The sequence below is a fragment of the Malurus melanocephalus genome, unplaced genomic scaffold (genome assembly GCF_030028575.1).
Source record: "Malurus melanocephalus ecotype Western Australia unplaced genomic scaffold, MMel_1.1 scaffold_702, whole genome shotgun sequence".
NCBI classification, from domain to species: Eukaryota; Metazoa; Chordata; class Aves; order Passeriformes; family Maluridae; genus Malurus; species Malurus melanocephalus.
In genome coordinates this window covers 64946-88419 of record NW_026623934.1, presented here as the reverse complement: position 1 = coordinate 88419, position 23474 = coordinate 64946, and the positions used below count along the sequence as shown (strand labels likewise).

The window sequence follows — 23474 nt, the reverse complement described above, 5'->3', positions numbered from 1 at the left end:
GGAACTGGCAAATTAAAAGATCCTTTAGGGGCTGCAGCATCGTTTATGAAAGTCTGCTGGAATCCTCTTTCAGCCCACARCTGTTTTCTCAGCCCCTGGGGTTTGGTTTTGTCACTGTGCTGAGGAGCAGGTSCTGGACCTGTTGTGGTTTAAATTGGTGACAGCAGGTTGTGCTGGTGTCRTGTTGGGGACAGAATAATAGTGTGAGGGACAAAATAATAATGTGAGGGAGAAAATAATAAATAAATAAATAAATAAAAAAACAACAGCATGACTGGGTTTGGTGGCTGTTCAGTCCCTGCAAAGTCTTGAAACATGGGCTGGGATTCCCACTTTTTACACTTGGACTGAGATTCCCTCATCGAATTGTGATTCCCTCTCTTCATTTATGGATTGAGATTCCCTCTTTTCATACATGGACAGAGACTCTCTCTTCATACATGAACTGTAATTCCCTCTTTTTATGCATGGACTGGGATTTCCTCTCTTTGTACATGGGCTGAAATCCCTCTTTTTGTACGTGGGCTGAACTTCCCTCTTTTTATCCGTGGACTGAAAATCCATCTTTTTATCCATGGACTGGGATTTCCTCTTTTTGTACATGGGCTGAAATCCCACCTTTTCAGCCATGGGCTGAAATTCCATCTTTTTATCCGTGGACTGGGTTTCCCTCTTTTCATCCATGGACTGAGATTCCTTATTTTTCATACCTGGGCTATGATTCCCTTTTTTGTACATGGGCTGTGATTCCCTCTTTTTGTACATGGACTGAAATTCCCCGTTTTTATCCATGGGTTGGGATTCCTTCTTTCTATACATAGGCTGAGATTCCCTCTTTTTATCCATGGACTGGGATTTCCTCCTTTTCTCCACGGGCTGGGATTCCCTGTTTTCCCCCATGGCCCCAGTGCTGCATTAAGCAATTGTCCCCATTTCTCGAAGCCCCTTTGGGGTTCTGGGACATCCACTCACTCCTCCCTGACACTCCTGTGAGCCTTTTTCCTGTGCTGCTTTTCCCAGGAATTGTCTGTCAGTACATCCCCTCCCAGTTTGCTCTCAGTCTCAGACCRTGTGCTGATGTTTTATCAATTTTACTTGGAAACCAGTACAGAAAACCARCTTGGTGAAASCAGAGCCTTCTCATGGCACAGCAGSATCAKTTTGGTGAATTACTGATTGATTAACACGCGCTGCATCAATACACAACCATTTTCATTGACTCCGCTCTTCAGAGGGGTTGAACTGCYGTGCAGCCAGATCACACCAAGAATAAACTTTGTTTTATTAAATATTAAAGTAGGCATTTAAGTGTGTGAAGATGAGAATTTAGTGCCCCTGCTGGGTTTTGTTTGTGCTGATTGCCTTTGAGAGGCCGTCCTGCCCTGGCACCTGTGTGTCTGCTATCACTGCTGTGCCCTTCTTATCCCAAATATCAAATAATTCTTGATTAGCAAGTGGGATTAAATAATGTAAAAATCAGTTTGTGGTCAGGAGTGACCTACTCCAGGCCTTTTGAACCCAGAAGCTGAATTTGGTACCTATATTCAAAATATCAACCCAGAATTTCAGTATAAACTAATCCCCTGGTATGGCCTTATGTAAAAACTACTTTATTGTCACGAGCGCCCTGTTTCAAGCATTTTAATACCCAGAAGATTGAATTTAATCAAATTTGCACAATTCTGGCCGTGCCATCCCAAGGAGCAGGATTTATTTCAAACCTTTGTTATGCAACACAGCAAAACGAGTTGTATCACTTTTTTAGAGTAYTTTTTTCCCCTCCACACTTTGCAAGCTGTTGGGTGTTTGATAACCTCTGGCAGCGCTCAGATCTCCCTCCTGCTGCTGAATTCCAAGGCAGYTGCTGTGCCTAATTGGTTTCTTTGGGATTGTCCTCTCTGCACAGACGTTCCTCACACAAATTCAGTCTTCCAGCCAGCAAAGGAATCCTGAATCGAGGARGCTTTGAGCTGGGAGGATAAAACAGAGCCTAAATTCACACAGCAAAAATGGTGTGCAAATATCAGTGTCTCAGTTGTGCTGGCTGCAGAGAAGCTCCAGCACAGTTCACACTTTCACTCCTGGAAATGAGGGAGCTCTGAGGGCTCAGGGTTTGTTCAGCATGGGGAAAACCCCAGGAGAAAGTGGAGGATAAAAAATCAATCTGTTCCTGCCTGTCAGTAAAGAGGAGTGATGTGAGAACAGTGGCTGTAGGGGGAGCAGAGTGCAACTGCCAGAACTTCTAAAAATCCCTGTCCTACACATCCACAGAGAAAACAGGAGCAAAAAATCCCTGTCCCACACATCCACAGAGAAAACAGGAGCAAAAAATCCCTGTCCCACACATCCACAGAGAAAACAGGAGCAAAAAATCCCTGTACCACACATCCACAGAGAAAACAGGAGCAATGTCAGGTTTTGTTCAGCTCACCAGAGATGGTTTTTCTACGTGCCATAAATTCAATAAAAATAAAAATCCAGCTAGGAGCTGTGGCAGGGATGATGTGTGAGTGTTGTTAACACTGGCAGCACAGCTGAGCTGCTGTTTTGTGTTTTTGGTGACATGAATTTACTGGTGGCACATCTTCAGCAGCTGACAGAATGTAAAGGACCTACATGAGGAGGTCCTTTACAATCCCCCCTTTGAGCTGGGAGGATTATTTGTTCAGGAGAGCCCACAGGCCCAGGTTGAGCAGCTGGTTTGTGTTCTCTGTGGCCCCATGAAGGCCCCGTTCCTTATGGGATGTGTGCACAGGGACAATCTGTTGGGATATCTGATACTGCCCATGGCGTTCCCTTTGGAGCTCATCCTGCTGCCGATAATCTGAGATGTGAACTTTGATCCTGCACATTCTGTGCTGGGGCTGCTGCTTTGCAGGGCTTATTACCCCAACAGAAATGAATTCTAATTATTGGGGGGTTTGTGATGAGGAACCCACAGTCTTGTATTTGCTCTGGGTGTATCTCACCTGCAGAGAACCTGGGACAGGGCACCTTSCTGACACCAAAGGCAGGCTGGGGGGTTCAGCTGAAGGGGAGAAGCAGATTGTGCTCCCTGAGATGTCCACAGGAATCTGGGAATGTCAAACATGTGCAGCTCAAGCAGCTCCCCAGGCCCTGTCCATGGCACTTTTTTGGCTGCAGTGCTGGGCTGGCAAAGCGGGACGTGCAGGCAGGAATTGTCTGCTTGTCTCTTGTGCCCCCTTTGTAGAGAGGAAATGCTTCACTTTGGTGTGAGCTCCAGCCTTCCTCGTGTCTCTGGAGGAATGTGAATTGAAATGCCCCCTTAATAAAGCTGAAGAGAGGAGTCTGCAGCAGGGTGCAGGAGGTGGGTGCTCCACAAATCCCACACAAACCAGCACTTCTTGGATCAATCTTCTCCCCTGGCTGGCTGCTGGCAGTTCAAATTCACTGCCAGGACATCAACAGGTCCGACAGGTTCTGCCTGAAAATATACCCAGAGCAGGAGTTCTTTGATTTGTAATGAGCAGAGTGGGTGAAAGCAAGGCGTGGAGAGTCAGGATCAGACCGGCTTCTGTGCCTCCAGGGAAATCTCATCTTCCTGCCCGTGTTTCTGCAGCTGCCAGGGAGGTGAAAGCTGAATATATTCATGTTTGCAGGGCTCCTTGCAGATGGAAATTCTGAATTTCCAATCTATCGTCTGTATTCGATAGTAGAAAATTCACCTTTTCAAAAATGAAAATGCATGGCTTCAGTTYAGGTGCATTCTTCTCTTTGTGGAAAGTAACTGGAAAATAGAATAATTTCTTCAGCTCTGTTACGGATGTCTGAGTATCTGATTTCAGAGAAAGCTGAAGATAAGAGAGTTTGTTCTGAGTACATGGCTGAGTGCATCTGATGACTGAGACACCTAAAAGAAAATTAGTTTTGACATTCTTTACTGATCCACACTTTTTAAAGTTGTTGTGTTCTGCCCAAGCCAAACATTTTGGCACTTTCACAGYTGGCCTTCAGAATTGTTCAGTTAAAAAGTTTTCATTAATTTCTCATTCTGAGTTTGTGTATTCACTTTGAGGTCTAATTTACATGATTTTTTTTATCTGTTAGACTTAAAAGCTGGAAAAAAAATTAAAATACAAATAGTGTGCAATCTTGTCAGATGCCCTTGAGAAAACTTTTAAGAAAGTTTGAGAAACTTCAAGAAGTTAGGGCCTTTAAGAAAAGCATCGGAACTTTGAAGTATTATGGAGTTGTGACATGAAGAAYATGGGGGAAAAGGGGCAAGATCACTGCTGGGTTCTAGTTTTCATCAGTRGAGTCTCCTGATTTCAGTTTATGTGGTCTGTGGTTATTTTTTGTCAGCCCCCTCTGCTCCAGCTGCAGGGGCAGGGCTCCTGTCCCCTCCTTTGGCACTCRGGACCCCAGGGAGGTGCCCTGGGAGCTGGGGCTGGGGCTGGTTCTACTGGAAACCCCATGGAAATTAAAAAAAAAATCAAATTATTGCTGTTTTAAACACCTCTAACATTTCTTGATTTTCCACCACCGAGTACTATTGTGAAAAGATAAGATATTTTAAAATATTTTTAAGAACATGGAATGATTCACTGGTGTATCTACCTGAGTGAAGTGCATGATGAAGGAAATCGGCTATTTCCAAAAAAAAGAAAGGAGAACAAGTTATCGCCTCTCCTCAAGCTGTAAATTGCTAAGATTTTCTGTATTTGATTGTTTATTTTTAATTAAGCCAATAGCATGGCTGGAGAAATGCATTTCACATGAGTTTTGCTTTAATAAATTGAGGCAATGATTGTACTGAGGAAAATGAGCCTGGTTTTACAAGTTGTTACAAATACTCACATATTTAAATGTAAATGTGTGTTCAGAGCCCGTAACTTCACTCAGAGTGAGAATGAAGATGGGGAATAATGCAGGAGGAATTAAAAGGAAAAGGAAATTATAGGAGAACCCCCACAGGAATGATTTTCTCCATATTTAACAACCCCCCAGGTTCATTCTGGTGCCTGTTCTGGAGGAGGGGTTTGAAGCTGATCTTTGGGTACTTCTACCACCCCTGTAAAAATCCCTTTGAGCCGAGGAGCAGCTCAGAGGTGTTGGTGCTGGATTTTGGATGGTTCTGGCTGTGCTGCTGATCCCAGCCTTGCAGAAGGAGCTGCTGGGCTCAGGGATCCMCAAGGCTGAGCCCCTCCGGGCTGGCAGCTCTGAGTGAGCTTTGGGATCCAGCCAGGGATGCTGGCAGCACAACTGAGCTGGGACTGGTTGGGCAGGAGTTTGGGACGAGTAGGGACTGGTCCAGGAACTRGGAATAACTCAGGAGTTTGGGGTTTGGCTGGCACAGGGGCAGGGAGGGCAATGGGAGGGGAGGAAAAATCCTTTTATCCTTTTATCTGTTTTGGAGGATAAAGGAGCCAAATCAATTCAGCTTTGCTTTAATTCTTGTGGGTACCAGTTTTGTAGAGCAATATTGGGGGCAATTCTTCCAGTTTTGTAGAGCAATATTGGGGGCAATTCTTTTCCTGGCAATTTTCCCCATTAGGGAAATCATTTACACTGAAATTCTGCTGGAGTTTGGATATTTTGAATATAGGGATTAAATYCAATCTTCTGGGTTCAAAATGCWTGAAASACAGYGCTTCTGACCATAAAGTAATTTTTACATAAGGCCCTGCTAGGGGAATAACTTATACTGAAATTCTGGGTTGACATTTTGATATTTTGAATATAGMAATTAAATTCAGCTTCTGGGTTTACAATGCCTGGAATAGGACACTCCTGATCATAAACCAATTTTTATATTATTTAATCCTACCTGCTATTCAAGAATTATTTGATATTTGGGTGTTCTTTCCTCATTGCTTAGTGTGGAACCCAAACTTTATTCTCCCTGCTCACACAAAGCTCAGCAGGGAGGATTGTTAATTCCTTGAAGGATTTTTGTGTGCCACTAAACTTCACAACCCTTTAATTCACCTTCACAACCCCTTAAATCACCTTCACAACCCTCAAATCACCTTCACAGCACCTTTTGGATAARATTCCATTCAATCATAATTCAGGACCAGTCAATCTTTCTTTGCAGAAAATGGGCTGAGGTTGTGCCAGGTGCTCAGGTGTGCTTGTGCAGTGCAGGTTTGTAGGGCTGCCCCAAAAAATCCTTTACCTGGCCCTTTTAAATGTGCCAATCATTGGTTTTTACAAGCATTGTGATACTCTTTAAACACTTTTTAATGTCAAAAATAATAYCTTAAAATATTTATCCTGAAAATGGCTTTCTGATGGTGAAGAGGAGGATGTCTCCAGCTCAGTGTTTTTGGCTTTTTGTTAAATTATGCTTTGTGACGTTTTTGCTGCTACTTCTTTTAAAAAATAAGCAGCACAAAGCAGCCCAGCTGRGAGCACAGGGGTGTGTTTGGGCATTTTGGAGCTGATGGAACAACCACCCCGGGCTGCTCACACAGCCCCATCACCAAGACTGCCATAAACTCGATATTAAAGTCCTAAACCAGGAGTCCTTGCCTGTGAGGCTGTATCCTGTCCCTCCTGCCCTCCAGGAGTGCCTGTTGGGTCTGTGTGCCTTGGAATTTATCACCTCTCAGCATCACCCTGCAGCCAGGGCTGGCAATCCTCTGCTCATTGTCCTGGCCCAGCCCAAGGAGCATTTCCATGGGACACTTCAGTTTCTCYCACTTCTGGGAAAAACAAGCCCAGAATTTTTGGCAATCACCTAAGGCAATTGGGCCAGCTCACCACTTGCAGCTGATTTTTTTTTCTTCCTTGGGAGCTTGGGTCTGTCTTTGGGGCAATTTTATCTCAGAAGGAGCTGCTGGGACCATTAGGAGCCCTTTAGCCACCAGTCCTATCACAAAATAATCCTTTTTTACATTTTCCTCTAAAAGGAGGAGTCTGTGAACTCCAGCACACCCAGGAYATCGCTGCCTTTTCCCAGTTCTTTGCACAAAAGATGGAATATCACTGAGTCAGGGAAAAAACCTTGCTTACCTTGAGCACCTGCAGCTCGAGAGAAGGGAAATCAAAGGTTGAGAGGAAAAGGACAAAGCCAGAGAGATGAGGAGGCCCCCTGTGCCTTCATTTTTGGGATATCAGCATCCCATGAGTGAGCATCTTCTGGTGCTCTGTGTGCCTTGGCCTGTCCCAGCCAAAGGAATGGGGAGCTGTGGCTGCTCCAGAGGAAAATGGGGATTTTAAAGCCTGGGTTGTGAAGTTTTGGATTTGGAAATCGTGGTGAGGCAGGATGGGGGCTCTGGGTGGGGTGGGATCGATGAGAAAATTCTTCACTCTGGAAAAGAGGGATTTAGGGCTGGAGAACACCTCTGGAGGAACGGGTTGAGGTCGTTGGAGGGAGAGAGAGGGGAGATTGTAGCTGAGAGAGGGGGGGTGTTAAGGTGGGAAACACTTGAAAAGGCTGAGGAGATTTTGGGGATGGTGTGGAATATTTGGTGTGTTTGGTAAACACCGAATTTCACAAGTGAAGTAGGAAACACTAAATGGCTGAAGAAATTTTGGGGACATTGTGGAATGTTTGGGAAACACCGAATTTCACAAGTGGGGAACACTTTAAAGTGGGAAACACTTTAAAAGGCTGAGGAAATTTTGGGGACATTGTGGAATATTTGTCATGTTTAGGAAACACCGAATTTCACAAGTGAAGAGGGAAACACTGAAAGGTTGAGGAAATTTTGGGGACGGTGTGGAATATTTGTAGTGTTTAGAGACACCAAATTTCACAAGTGAAGTGGGAAACACTTTAAAGTGGGGAACACTTGAAAAGGCTGAGGAAATTTTGGGGATGGTGTGGAATGTTTGGTGTGTTTGGGAAACAACAAATTTCACAAGTGAAGGGGTGGTGGATGTGAGCCTTGGGAAAAAAAAAAACAAAAACCTGATTGCACCCATAAATCTGCACACCCAAGGCTTTTTTTGTGGTTGAAATTTGGTGGTTCTGATCCTTTCCTCCCGCCTCGGGGTAAGCGAGTGCTAAAACATGACAAAGCTCAGGTTGTGGTCACTGCAAACTCCTGCAGCTCCTGGGGTTGCTCCCAGCCTGGAGAACAACCCCTGGTGTGGGCACTGCTCAGCAGAGGGGATTTTATTCACTTKATGGTAAATGGAAAGCCAACATTTGGGTTTAAAGAATGGTCYCTTCTGTTAAAGTGAGCAATGGGCCTGAGATGCCCAAAGAAAATCAGCGTAGAGCTGAAGTGAAGTGTAAATGCAGACTTTGCTGGTTTGGCAGAAAGCTGGAATTTARTAACAATTGAAGAAGTGTTTTTTGTAATGCAAAACATGAAAAATCCTTTCTTGTTTCCATGGTGTTTTTGGAGTGAAAACAGCAAAAGCACAATAAGAAAAGCTAGTGTTGATTTCATTGAAATCCCCTTTTTTTTTGAGAATTTTCAGTATTCTCTAGGTTTGATTTTTGGAAGGAAAAATGCCTTGTGTAGTATCTATGCACAGGTATAAATCACACATAGTTCACATTTTAACACTTCCAACAATGCACTTTAAACACTTTAAACCCCTTCATTGTCCTTTTTCCTTGTTTTCTTCTCTCCATCAGCACCCTGAGCAAAGGGATTGGGCTTTGTGAGCACCCCAGTTTGTTTAAGATTGGGGTTGTTTCTCTTGGTGTGRTAAAAAAAATAATTAAGGTCAAATACTTTGGAAATAATAGAGAACAAGACCTTCAACTGGAAAATAATAGCTTTAGAGCTTGAATTAAAYTTAATTTTAATTTAATCAAGCAGGCTGAAAGTTGTAGAAATGGGATTTTGCAATAGGTTCTTATTGATATTTTCATCCCAACATTTAGGATAAGGAATTGCTTCGATGTGTAGAAGCCAAAATTATTTCATTTCGCAAGAAAAGTTGTGATTGATTTTACTGCAAGGGACAGCATTGGGAAACCTGGTTATATCTCATTTATAAGGTTATTCATAAGGCATTCTGGTTTTGCCTCATTTATAAGGTTATTTATAAGGAATCCTGATTTTCTCATTTATAAGGGTATTATTCATAAGGAATCCTGGTTTTATCTCATTTATAAGGAATCCTAGTTTTATCTCAATTTATAAGGCAGTTTATATATAAGGAATCCTGGCTTTATCTCATTTTAAGGTTATTAATAAGGAATCCTGGTTTTATCTCACTTAAAAGGTTATTCATAAGGAATTCTAGTTTTATATAATGTAAAAGCTTACTAATAAGGAATCCTGGTTTTATTTCATTTACAAGGTAGTTTATTCATAAGGAATCCTGGTTTTATTTCATTTACAATGTAGTTTATTCATAAGCAATTATGGTTATATCTCATTTATAAAGTTATTCATAAGGAGTCCTGGTTAAATCTCATTTATAAGGTGCTTTATTAATAAGAAATACTGGTTTTATCTCATTCATAAGGAATCCTGGTTTTATTTCATTTGTAAGGTTATTGATAAAGAATCCTGGTTATATCTCATTTCTAAGGTAGTTTGTTGATAAGGAATCCTGGTTTTATCTCATTTCTAAGGAATCCTTGTTTTATCTCATTTATGAATTTATTACCTGGGATACTGGACTATTCAGTCTGTGTGCCAGCAAGGTTAGCTCCCCAGATTTACACATGTTGACATCTAAGTTCAATTAAGCCTTGTATATATTTATTTATTTCTATATTTACATATAAAAAAGGTGTTTTTTATGTCTTGCCAAGTGAGCTATAAGGGGAAATGTTTCAAAGACTTCAGCAACCTTGGAGCTCTCTGCTTTATTTCTGAACCCTGTCATTAGTGGCTGCTGGAAACTGGATTTGCTTTCCCAAAGCTGAGGGATCTGTGCAGTAATTTTGAAACCCAACCTCTAAACAGGGTCTGGCTCCCAACTTCCCTGAGTTAAAAGTGGTGTAGATTCCTGAGCATTGAGCTCACTTAAAATTGGCTTTTTTCTTAGTAATCTCCTTTTTTTAAAAATTTTTCTTCCTTTTATCCTCTCATTTCTCATACTGGAAGAATCTGAGGGAATTTCTTTGCCCTGCAAATATGAGATCAGGGCATGGCAGCGTTTGCACTTCACTGTTTGCATCTGGACTTAAAATTGGCTTTTTTCTTTAGTAATCTCTTTAAAAAAAAATTATCCACTCATTTCTCATACTGGAAGAATCTGAAGGAATTTCTTTGCCTTGAAAACATGGGATCAGGGCATGACAACATTTGCACTTCACTGTTTTCATCTGGACTTAAAATTGCCTTTTTTCTTTAGCATTTTTTTTTTAAATTTTTCTTCCTCTTATCCTTTCATTTCTCATATTGGAGGAATATGAAGGAATTTCTTAGCCCTGCAAACAGAATCAGAGCATGGAGGCGTTTGCACTTCACTGTTCGCATCTGGACTTAAAATTGGCTTTTTTCTTTAGTGATTTTTTAAAAAATTTTCTTTCTTTTATCCTCTCATTTCTCATACTGGAACAATCTGAAGGAATTTCTTTGCCCCTGCAAATATGAGATCAGGGCATTTGCACTTCACTGTTTGCATCTGGAGGCTTTGGTGGTGTTTGGGACTCTCTGTARTTCAGTTTGAATTGTGCCTGTGATTACCATCAACCCTTCAGAAATTTAAATYAGCATGCAAACAACAGGAAAGATCATCGAGTTTTTAATTAGCATACAACAGTTTTTTTTTCCACCCAGACAAACCAGATTTATCTGTTAGCTGTGCTTTTGAAGCGTTCTCAGCCCAGCCTAAGAATATAAAAATATAAAAACACCAACAAATGGTGAGGAGTGGAAAATATCCTTTTCTGCTGAGCTGGAGCAGGCAGGCAGGGAATGAGGGCAAGAAAAATGAGGTTTTGGTGAATTTTCTGGTGAATTTTCTCATTCCTGTTTCACGTGGAAGCATCCCCTGGGTCAGCAGGAGGCAGACTCTGCTCCTCACCCCTGGGAGCTGTGACAGCCTTGGGAATATCCAGGAGTCCCAATTTTTGTGTCCCAGCCCAAGAACAGCAGGTGCCTGATGGGACCATCAAATCCTGCTGGGTGTTATCCCAATTCCTCAGCTCCTGCTGCTGCCAGAGGGCAGGATATATTTTTGATTTATTTTATTATTATTTATATATTCACCCAGACTTCAATTGCTAAAAAAACCCCACAAGCCCAAATAGGAAAGGTCTCTGAGACCCTTCCTTTCTTGCCCCAATTCCCACATGGAAAGAGCTGTAAAAGGACAGCAGGTGTGTTTGGTTTGGGCTGGAAACAAAGGGTTCTTTAATTAACCAAAAGCTTTTTGAGTTGATAAATCCCTTGGAGTTTWTGGATCTGGTATGAAATAGCTGGTCCTAAATACTCACAAACAAGTGATTTGAGATTTTTATCCCAGTTTTTATTTCTAAGCATGGCRATGTGCTGTTTGAAATCTGTGTCTTTAAGGCAGTCAGTGGTACGGGATAAGAGCTGCAAGGCATTCTTTAAAAATTAAAAAAAAAAACCAAACTAAATTAAAAACTCCATCTGCCAGCCCAGACAAGCCCTCACCATCTATTCCTGGGCCCTACAAGTGCTTGCAGCTCCAGGCATTCTCAGCTTTGCTGTATTTTTGGTTTCCCTGGTGTTTTRTTTGATGGGAGCTGAAGCCAGGCTGGCTGGTGGCCTGGCCCTGCTGGGAATTCCCAACACAGGGAAGCTCCCCAGCAGTTTGTGACACACTCCCAAGGTTATTTATAAGGAATCCTGTTTTTTTTATAAATGGAATCCTGGTTATTTATAAGGAATCCTCATTTTTTATAAATGAGTTTTAACTCATTTATAAGGTTATTAATAAAGAATCCTGGTATTTTCTCATTTTTAAGGTAGTTTATTTATAAGGAATCTGGATTTTATCTCATTTGTAAGGTTATTAATAAAGAATCCTGGCTTTATCTCATTTATAAGGTTATTTATAAGGAATCCTGGCTTTATCTCATTTATAAGGTTATTTATAAGCAATCCTGGTTTTACCTCATTTATAAGGTTATTAATACAGAATACTGATTTTATCTCATTTATAAGGTAGTTTATTGATAAGGAATCCTGATTTTGTCTCATTTGTAAGGTTTTTTATAAGGAATCCTGGTTTTATCTCATTTATACGGTAGTTTATTCATAAGGAATCCTGGTTTTATCTCATTTATATGATTATTAATAAGGAAACCTGGGTTTATCTCATTTATAAGGTAGTTTATTGACAAGAATCCTGGTTTTATCTCATTTGTAAGGTTATTCATAAGAAATCCTGGTTTTATCTAATTTGTAAGGTTATTTATAAGGAATCCTGGTTTTGTTTCCTTTTAAGGTAGTTTATTTATAAGGAATCCTGGTTTCCCCACTAGATAGTGTGGTGTTTGGGTTTTTCAAGCAGCACTGCCTAAGTTTAGGGTATGACGGGAACGACAGAATATAGAAATATTTCTATTACGAGGCAATATTGGATGTAACGATGACAGAGTATAGAAATCATTTTGTTAGGAGTCGATATTGGGTGTAACAATGACAGAATATAGAAATCATTTTGTTAGGAGTCGATATTGGGTGTAACAAGAATGACAGAATATAGGAATAATTTTATTACAAGTCGATATTGGATATAAGCTGGCTATTTCAGTCTTGACAAGCTCCAGTGATAATTTTAAAAGTTTCTTTTGTGTTCTGTAATGTCTGACATCTTGGTGAAAGCTTTTATCAAGAGGACAGGTAAAACAGGACTCACTTTAGCTCAGAGATGCTCTATCTGGTGGGGCTTTTTCAAATTACTTATTTATTTTAAGGGAGTGTTAAGTTTGGTGTGAATAAAATAATTTTCAATGCAACTTTATGATAAAAAAAAAACGGAAATGCATTCTAACAACTGTAAGAACTGGGGTGCTGAGAGCAGCAGTGCTGCAGTGGTGTGTGCAGGATAAAGAAAATCCTTTTCCTTCAGGCACATCGCCACCTAGCAGCCCTCAGCTCCCACGTACTCCTTTCTTAGGTAAAGGAAAAAGGTAAAAGCTGGTTTTAAATGCCCTTGCTTGATTCCTGCACCCCTCCTTGGTGTGCATTGAGGTATCAGCAGGTGCCTGTCTGACCTCAGGAGCTGCAGCAGATCTTTATCCATCAAAATGGAATTACTGAGCAGTACTGGGTGCTCTCACACACATATGAGTATGCCTCACCTCTGAAAATACTGTTTTTTCTGTCAGCTGCCGAGCTGTTTCCATAGCTGCTCTCTGCTGATGGCCTGCACGGGTGACATTTCCCTTYTCCCCCATCCATGTGCTGATTGCTGGCAGTGCTGCCCATTCTCCTGGAAGGTGCTGTGGAGTGCAGGCACCAAAGGCATTTCCTCAGCCCTTCAGCCCTGCCTGGGCCAGCAGCACTGGGAGAGAGGAGAGGGGCCAGCAGGGCAGAGGAAAGGCAGGCAGCAGAGCTCTGTGCTGGCTTGCTTGAGAAAAAGCAGCTCCCTGTGTGTTTGTCATGTCCTAAAACATCTCACTGTTTGTTCAAATGCTCCAAAACCCGTTAAAGTCGGTCAAATCTGACATTATAGACTCGATACATCAAGAATTTTTTCCCTACAAAAATTTGGGGAACAAATAATGTACAATTTGTGAGGATTTTTGTKTTCAGATAAGCCATGTTTTTATAGTGGACTTATTGCGTTATTTTTTAAGGGCTGCATGTTTTTATTGTGGACAATTTCTATCAGTGATTTACCTGCTCTTTTTTTGTTTCCCTTAGTTTGTTTTCTGTGCCTCAGAACKGTTSTGTGGTAAGACATTGTTGAGTGAAGACTGAATTGTCTTTCTGGGTTGAAGTTGGGCCGATCCCTGGGAGGCTGGAGTCCCTCAGCTGCCCTGTGGGATGGCTGGAAACCCTTCCCATGAAATCCCCGTTGCCTCTAGAGGCTGCTGTTGTGTCACAGTTCAGTGGGTCCCGCTGGATGCGGGATTTGGCATTTCCAGCCTGCCAGGAAGGAGTGTGCAATCCTGGAGGAAGTCCTCCAGACAGTGGRGGGGCAGAGACATCTCTGCTGGCAGCTACGAATCTCATGAAAATCAGCCTTTTTTCCTAACCTAGCCGGTCTCAGGTCAGGGGGAGGTCTCTCACACTGGGGAAGGGTGTGATGAGCAGCAATCCAAATCGAGAATTCGCTGACAGGAACCAAGTGCTTGACAGTGACCCTGTCACAATTTGGGGTTAATGCACGCTGCACTTCGGTTTGTTGAGTTGATGGATTTTCTTTCAAAGAAACATTTCCCGTGAATGGATTTTGGGTTTAAAATGTAATATAAGAGTTCACATTCACACTGACAATTCTGCCCCCCCCCCCATTCTTTCACTATGCTCTCCTTATTTTCAACATAGGCATTTTAATTAGAAGTTCAAAAAGCTCTCAGRGGTTGGCACCAGTTTATTATTATTTATTGTGAAGCACATTCATTATGCAACGTTTGACAAGTCCACTCAGAGCGTGCACTGAAATGCTGAAAGCCATCCACTTAACAGGGATCATTACTAAAAACCTAAAATGAGTGTGCCTAAAAACCTGCACTCTGCTRGCTGCTGGTCTAATGAAGAAGAATTAACTCCTTTATTAATGTCTGGACAGCGCTACYGAGGAGTCAGTGGTTTGTGGACAACACCCAACCGTGCTTTGCCAAACAGCTTGAAGAAATAGAGATCTTGGAACATAGAGRAGAATTTATATTGGACTGGGAACTGTGATGCTCTAAAGGAGTTCAAACAGTGCTTTCTTTTCTTCCTCATCACCTGCACCTCCCATAAAAATTTGAGTATTTTAWAGTGAAAAAATGAAATACTTATGTCTTCTTGTCCTTCCCAAGCATCCAATAGATGTGGGGCATTCATGAAAATTCAGGGATGCTCTGTGTTGTTGAAAACTACATATCAAGGATGTTGTCCCCTATACTTCCGCAAGGAACTTGCATTTCATGTTAAAGAAACATGCCTCTCTTTTTTAATGTTATAGATGTGGATTTTTACTGCACTTCGTGTCCTAAAGGGCTCAGAGTTCTCTTGATGCCTTTATTAGAAGGCTGTTTTCATTTGATGCATTGGGGTAGAAGACCTGAGTATGCACAATCTGCAAAACTTCTAGCCCCCTGCTTAAAGATCACAATGCACTTTATCAAAAATATTCCTCTTTCTAGAAAATGTCATGGGCTGCTTTGGTCTGTGTGGTTGCAACTTTTGCAAAACAACGGTAACTTGTTATTAGACACCATTCCAGAAATGTGCGGCTCCTTCAGCATTCAGTACCCAACAGTTTTCACACCGTGTTGAAGTAGTAGAGATTAATAGCACTTCCAGTTAGGAGAGCACCCCTTTTGCACACAAATAATCAGTAAAGGGCTGCTTGACTTTCACTCCCCAGCCATGCAGAAAGGTTTTCTGGGGATTTGTTAGCATCCTCCTTCAGCTGCAGTGCCCAGGTGGGTAACACACAGCACTGCTTCGTGAGTCGGAAGTGAGGAGAAATCTGATTTAGGCTCTTGGCAATCTTCCTTAAAATATTCAGTAGATACCAGCAGTAAATTTAAACTACCTGTTCTCACTGAAACATCCATTCAAGGAGCAAGTCTTGAAATATCATCACAAACTGTCAATCTGTGAATTGCCTCTGTCGTGTCACACCTTCCCCTTCTCTGGCAGAGGGGAGAAATTCCCAGGGCCGAAATCAAAGGTGTTTTGCTGGTTCTCAGTGTCTGCTCTTGTGTGTATTGTGATTATTCTCTGTCCCAGACAGGCAGGGGTGAGCTGTGCTCCAAGCTGAAGAGGGCAGAGAGAAGATTAGGACTCCATAAGTCCAAAAACTCTTTTTTATTTGTCTTGGAGCAAACTTCCCCAGTGTTTATTTCTCTTCTTGTGTCAGCCCCAGACTCCGGGTGCTGATGAGCCGCAGGAAATGCCAAGTGCTGCCCATGAAGTTGGCACACGCTGGCACTGTCCCAGATGTTGTGCCCTGCCGGGAGTCTCACCCATCTGTCCGAGCTGTGCGATCCAGGCTGGGCCGGACAGGGGCAGCCCACATTCTGAGATGATAGCATTGCAGCTTCGGCAGCTGCTGGAGACCCAGAGCTCAGAACGTTTAACTACTAACAGCCCTTAAAAAATCCCATCTGGCTGTGCCCTGATGGCATTGTAGCAATGTGTTTATATGCAACGAGAGAAACCTTTTAAAATATACATAAATATGCAAAACACGTATATATGGGGAAATGGCCACTACCACACGTCTTTTATTTTAATTGTGCCTCTCATTCCTGTGATTCCATTTTTCATTCCTGTGATTCCATSTGTCATTCCTGTGATACCATTCTGTAATTCCATGGCTGCTGTTCTGTCCTGTTGCTGTAGAACCACATTACTACTCGCTGGAAGGCGCGGGGTAGCGAGGCCATGTTAGGGAGCGAAACAGCGTTGAACAAGAATCAGTTTTAAGCAGAAGGATCAGCAGCCGAGCCCCACGCTGCCGTGTGCCCGGAGGAGGCCCCTCAGCGCCGCGGCCGCCGCTTCCTCCCCTGGAGCCGCCTCCTCCCGCAGCCGCTGCCGGGCGGTGTTTCCTGTGCGAGCGCCTCTGACGCGGCCGTGCCCTCCCTCTTCCCTCCTCCGCTCCCTCCCTCTGTGGCTGCCGCCGCCCCCCGCTCYCGCTCGGGCTGATCTGCTGCACAAAGCATCCCCGAGATCGCAGCGCCTGCGCGGGAGGCGGGYCGGGATCGGCATCGGGCTCGGCACCGGGAGCGGGAGCGGCGGGGGCCCCGGCGGGCAGTGCCGGGCACTGCCGCTGTCAGCGCCGGCGCTCGCAGCGGGCTGCGCCCGCGGGACCTGCCCTCCCTCCCCTCCCTGCCCTGCCCCGCCGCCTCTTCCCGCCGGGTTTGCTTTGCTTTTGCGCTCTTTTTTTTCTTTTTTCTTTTAATTATTATTATTATTAATTTTTTTAAACTTGGAAGAACCTTTGCGAAGCCGCCGCACGGCTCCCCCCCGCCCCGCAGCGCGTTCYCCTCGGCGGGCTGGCAGCGGAGCGAGAGCGCTCGGAGCCCGCTCCCCCTTCCCGACCCGCTCCAGGCTGGGCCTCTGCTGGAGTTTGGAAGCCGGGAGCGCCTCGGCACCGTCTGCCTCCCCCTCCCCGAGCCGCTCCTCTCCGCCAGCCCGATAAATGCTGTTTATGAGGATGGACCTGTTGAACTACCAGTACTTGGACAAGATGAACAACAATATCGGCATCCTGTGCTACGAAGGTAATGGTGCCTCGCCACGGGGAGTCAATGGTGAGGGGATGGATCCCTCGCACGGGGAGGGAATGGATCCCTTACACGGACAGGGAATGGATCCCTCGCACGGGAAGGAGATGGATCCTTCTCATGGGCAGGGAACGGATCCGTCGCACGGGCAGGGGATGGATCCCTTCGCCGAGCGGTGCTCGCCGTTGTTTGTCAGCGGGGATGTTTTTGGAGATCGCCGGTGCGGGACGCCCCGCGGGCTGTTGTCAGAGCTTTGTTTCAGGGCAGAAATTTCTTTCTTTCTTTCTTTCCTGTTATTTTCCTGTTCTTTTTTTTTCTTTTATTTTTTAATTTTTTTTTTTAACAAGCCCCCTTTTCAGCGCCAACTTTCCCTCGCAGGCAGCGTCCCTAAAGGCCGGGTGAGGGGCGGGGGGTTCGTCCATCGCTCCGGGCGCCGCGGGGGGAGCGGGGCCGGGCCGGGTCGCTGCCGGACACGCGTGGGCCCGGCCGCGGCCGGTGCTGGGGCCCAGTGTCCGGCGTGTCCGGCGTGTCCCCTGGCCATTGTTGGGAGGCGCGCCCCCGGCGCCGCCCCGGCCGGGGCCCCGGCGGGGATTACACAAGGGCCGCGCTGCGGGACGCGCTCCCCCCGCTGTCGCCTCCGTCCGGCGGGGGCTGGCGCTCGCCGCTGCCGTCCCACAGCCGGCTCTCGCTCGGGAAGGCGCCTGAGGTAACAGGACAAAATCAGGTTCTTAATCTTCGCCGAGTTTTCCCTACGTGCAGCTCGGAGAAGCGGTTATGGCTTGGCTCAGCCTGCAAAGAAAGGCACCGCTGAGCTAATTCGGCTTGGCAGGGGGACGGCTTTTGCTGGAGCCACACACACAAGCTCTGCGAAAAGCTTTTTTTTTTTTTTTTTTTTTTTTTTTTTTTTTTTTTTTTTTTTTTTTTTTTTTTTTTTTTTTTTTTTTTTTTTTTTTTTTTTTTTTTTTTTTTTTTTTTTTCTGATTCAGCAGGAACGTTTTCCATGTTCGTTTGGAGCTACTTGCTGTAGTTGTCAGGAAAGACACAATGAGGAGCATACACAGGCCCAGGAGAGATCTGTTCACGCTGCTCAGGAAAAGGGCAGGCCAGAACACAGGGAGCTGAATCTCACGGTGGAAAGAAATTACAGCCTTTTCTATCCCTAAASCAGCATGGCCACGTTTCTTCCCTTCAGGAAGTGGAGGGGCTCCGTGTTGTACTGTTCATATCTTTGTTTCTCCTTTTTCTCTCTTGCACCTATATATATATTAATGTGAATAACGTTCTTTCACAGAGCTCAGGTTCAATGCAGTTCAATTCCCAACTTCTTTCTCATTCCCTGCTTTCTTTATTAGAGAAAAAAAAAGTTAGTTTAAAAGAAAAAAAAATAGGAAAAACAAGTTTCAGGATCCTTCAACTTTTTAATTTCAGGATCCTTTAAGTTTTTCGCTGCTCTCTGCAGTGCTTTCTTTGGAAGCAATTGATTTGTTCTGATGAAGACCATGGAGTTTTGTGCAAAACTTTATTTACGTAATTCATCTTTCCGAGTGTTTTGTTGACTAAGTTTTGTTGAGCTGTAGTTTTGGCTCATTAGTTTAATTCATTGTAATTATGCCTMATATTTATGGAAGATTCTTTCCAGCCCCTTTTTTTCCCCACCCTCTTYTCCAGTAATTATTTAACCAGATCTTAACATTAATAGTTCAAAAGCAAAAGAACAGTTTAAGGAATAGGCTCTGCTGGAGCAGTTTTTTGTTTAGCTTAGACATCTGTTGCTATTCTCCTTATTCTGAAAGTTAACATAGTTAACATTTTTAACACTAAAATAAACATACACAAAATGAAGAAAAGAAAAGCAAAACTTCAGTGGTGTTTATAGCGAGGTGTTTATATCCCAATGGTTTAAAAAGTATAAACACTGGCAACATCTGCTCTGAACTCAAAGGGTGTTTTAGAGATGCCTACAGATGTCCCAGGCCTCTGCAACTATTTATTTTATAAGGGAGTTGTGTCASCAGTGATGGATCTTGTCTTTCCAGGGACGCTGTTGCAGTAGTAACTGCATTGATGACAAAATACCCTTTCAAACTCAATTAATTAGGATTCACTGAAGGTCACACTTGAACTGCTTAGAAATTGATGCCTTCCTGAAAAGTACTTTTGAAGATGTGGGCTAAGGTGCAAATAGTGTGATGGGAAAATAGGTTTGGAGTTTCAGAGGAAGAAAGAATGATCTGCTTGTAGGCCACAGGAAATGGATGTGTTCCTCATTTTTTTAGATTCTCTCCTGAAACAATTGGTTTTTGAKATGATTGGTGCTCTGGTGAGATGTGTCAGTCATGTTTTCTGAAGTTTCCTGATGGTTTTYTACTCTTTCACCTCTGGCCCTGGAACTGTTGCCTGGGTTTGCAGCTGTGGATGAGAGATGTGCTGGTACCCAGGAACCAGGAAAAGTTCCTGCACCCCGTGTATTTGGCAGCCCTTCGGTTCAGCACGGAGCAGAGGGGTGGAATTTGCATGCTGAGAGGAGTCCTGCTTTTTCTTGCCCAGCAAGAGTCAGAGATAGTGATTTGTTATCTGGGAGCTCCAGGCTGCTGAGCTGATGCCAGCCCTGGGTAGTCTCCCCTGGCTGGGAGGGGCAGGAACCTCCCAAAACCTCAGCTGTGTCTTCAGTCTGTTCCTAAATTGTGCCATTGGTGATCACACTCCAGCCATGGAGTTTCCAGCATGTAAACAACGTCCAGGTGCTGCTGAGTTCCTAAAACACATTTCTGAGTTTGGGTTCCTCTCTGGGGGAAGAGAGCAAATGGGGATARGGTGATGGGATCTGCCTTGTGGGCAGGAAAGCGTCCTTCTGCTGGGGCTGGGCTGGGAATGGCAGATTTGGGAGTGGGGAGGCTGTGCTGCAGATTTGGAACCTGACCTGAGGSTGGCTGTTTGCTCAAACATGGAATGATTGCTTCCATTTCTCTGTGTGGGGTTGGGATAACTCCGGCACAGGATCTCCAGAGGAGTCTCCACCTTTGGAGTTGCTCAAATCCCACCTAGAGCCCTGAGCATCCCGCCCTGGCTGAGGCTGGCTTTGAGCAGGGGGCTCCTAAATGGTCTCTAGGGGTGCCTTTGTAGCCTCCTGGAAAYTTCTGCGTGCTCATGTAATTAAAACAGCCACAGCCAGGAAAGGATTATAACCAGAGATGAGGGGAAGGAGTTTTTGAAAGGGGATTCATAACTCTGAAGCGCAGAATAAAGCCCTTTCCTTTCCTGGAGGTTGTTTGTTTTACACTGATAATTTGTGTCCTTTTGAGGGTTTTCTTAATCTCATTACTGGCTTTGAGCCCCCCATGATGTCCCATGATAATCTCGAATCCAACTGATGCTTTTGGAGGAAAATCTGAATTTCAATGGGTCGGTGGTTTTTTTAACAAGTTGTGTAAAAAACGCATTTGAATTTTGTCTCCTTCTCCAATGAAAGACAGTTTTTTAATCATTTCAGTGGGAATGCTTGGTCCTCACCAATGGAAAATGACAGTTATATTAGTGATGACCAACCATTTCAAGCAAATTATTGGAATATATTTGATGCAATAGGAAAGAAAAGGAGAAATAATTAGAGAATCATTGCCTTGGCATCTGGATGCTGATCTTTSTGTGARTACATCTGATATTCTTCTGCTGAACATTTGCTGCCAGCAATCAACAACGGCCAGTTTAATGAGCAGTGCTTTCATATCATTGTTTTCCTCCTAATGAGCTCAGGGGCATCACCAAACTCCTGGGGTTCTGCTGTCCTCACTGAGGTGCAGAGGTTGGGGAGCAGAACCGTTCCGAGGCAGGCTGACATTCCTRATGCTTCCCATCCAACAACAGGTGCTTGTTCAGGTGCTGGAGGCTGGAACATCTGCACCTTGTTTTGGGGTCAAACTCACTGAATTGTTTCTCAGCCCCGTGTGTGAGGTGCTGGAGTGCCCAGAGTCAGACACAGATCTCAGGTGAGCCTGTCCCTGACCCAAGGCTGTCCAGGATTGTCCAGGATTGTCCAGGATTGTGGCTGCTGCTGCAGCCTCGGGCCAGCTTTGGTCCGTCCCACTCTTTATCCCAGTCAGTGCACAGATGGTGCCGTGTTGGGAGGCAGATCCTGCCTTCCTTCCCCTCTCTCCCCCAGCTTCAGTTGCTCTGGGTTATTGCAGCCTTCTCGGGGCTGGAGCTGCCGTGCTGGGAAAGGTAGAACAAAAAGCAATAAGATGCTGAGAAATCCCCCAGGCGCGTTGCGAGCGCTCCAAAGAGTTATGCTCTGTTCTCTGGACAGTCCACAAGGCTGGGATTTTTATTTATTTATTTTTTTTTAATGAAGAAAATTGGATCCAGACTTGTAGAAAAACACCCCTTTTTCTGGTTTCAGGACAGCTTTCATTAGTTAGTGGTGTATTACATAATTATTTCATGGACTTCCTGTAGGGCTGGAGCGTTCCTTGGCTGGCGGGGCTGCGTGTCCTCTCAGGGCACTGTGAGGCATCCCGAAAATGTGTCTGTCTGCCCCAAAAGGCCTCTTCAGATGTTTGCTCTCACAGAGCAGGGGCCTGACACACATCCTGCTAACTCCATTTGCTCTTTAACTCAACGCAGCATGCTCTCCCGAGTTCCAAAGGAGAGTTTCCATCAGCTCTCTCTGCTGACCTTGCATTTCTCTCTGCAGATTTTCTAACATCAGTTTCTCCTATTAACTCCAGAGTTTGGKTTGGTTGCTAAATATATAAAATGACTTTAGCACTATTCTCCTACCAAGAATTGGGTAAGAATCTCCTTCACGGTGAGTTAAATGTTCCTGTTTGTAAGGCAGTGTAAAATTCCTGTTCAAAGCCATGCAAATTAAGATGCACCTACAGAATGTTCCCATTTATAGAACGTTCTRTGGGTTTTGCTTTTTCAATCTCTTTCATCTTCAGGAAAAAGAAACAAAAGAGCCCCAAGTTCACAATTGGGCTTTTCTTGCTCATTTCCTCCTAGCACGAAGTTGGGAATATCCTCTTCAGTACTGACATCAAAATTCAGTTTATTTTCCTCATTCATCAAAGGCAGGATAGATTTAGGTCATACTTAACCTTTTTTTTTTTTTCCCTGCAGTTCTGTTGTTCTCAACCTGGATGCTAGTTCAGCATTTGTACTGGGAACTCAAACAAGGAAATTAAAAACCCAGATATAATAGAGTGTTATCCCACAGCTTTCAGTAGATAAGATAGGCAGCATATTTTTTTTTCTGAGATAAAAGGTACGGAGGTTTGTAGCAGTAAGTTGAATTCTGTGTTAATGAGCAATTTGCTTAAAGGCTGCAACTTGTTACTCACAAGTCAAATTTGTTACAGTGCCAGGTCTCTTTGGATATAAATCCGGGGATTTTAGGAGACATTGAAAAAGCTTAAATTGCTCCAGAGTCTGAACAATGCACCGTATTGTATGGAGAGCTGTTAGAGAAAAAATAAAGCTCAAACAACAGTCTTCATTGTGTGGCATCTGAAATTATGAATGAAAAAGTTCATCCATATGTATTGGGTTTGCCTTTTTTAAATATCTGCTTTGCATGAAAATGGCTGTCTATTAATTTCTTCTTGAGCTTTAATACAGATGGGCCTTTATATTTGATTTTGGCTGAATAGGCTGCAGAGYTTGAACATGCTGCCTGCAGACAGAGTGCCAAGCAATTTAGCAAAGTTGTTTACACTCACAATGATCCAGCAGGACAGAGCCTAGAGTTTCTCCCTGACAATAAATAGTGTGAGCTAGCGCTGAGCACGAGTTCCTGGAGGAGTGTTYACAACAAATGGCTTTATGCTTCCTCAGCGTTGCAGAATTGCGAGGGGTTTGGGGTTGAATTCCTGCTTTAGGGCAGCCAGATTTCCCTACAGCTCAGTTTCTGCTTTAGGGCAGTTTTCCCTGCAGCTCAGTTCCTGCTTTGGAGCAGTTTTCCCTGCAGCTCAATCCCAGCTTTAGGGCAGTCAGTTCTCCCTGTAGTTCAATTCCTTCTTTAGGGTTGCCGATTTTCCCTACAGCTCCATTCCTGCTTTAGGCAGCCAGGTCACCCTGCTGCTCCATTCCTGCTTTGGGGCAGCCAGTTTTCCCTGGACCCAAATCCCTGCTTAAGGGCAACCAGTTCTTCCAGTACCATTCCTGCTTTAGGGCAGCCAGTTCTCCCTGTAGCTCAATCCCAGCTTTAGGGCAGCCAGTTTTCCCT

General features: G+C 44.0%; 1 protein-coding gene across 2 annotated transcripts in view; it reads left to right on the top strand.

Annotated features, from left to right (window-relative positions):
- The window catches only part of VGLL4 (vestigial like family member 4), a 75572-nt gene that overhangs the window by 11590 nt on the left and 40508 nt on the right, over positions 1–23474 (top strand). The window contains exon 1 of one of the 2 annotated variants that reach the window (XM_057384342.1): positions 16703–17248. The exons of the other annotated variant lie outside the window; for it this stretch is intronic. Coding sequence (XP_057240325.1) covers positions 17167–17248 — 82 coding nt within the window. The 5' untranslated portion in view covers positions 16703–17166. Of the gene's footprint in view, positions 1–16702; positions 17249–23474 lie in introns of those variants that run through there. 2 annotated transcript variants of the gene reach the window in all.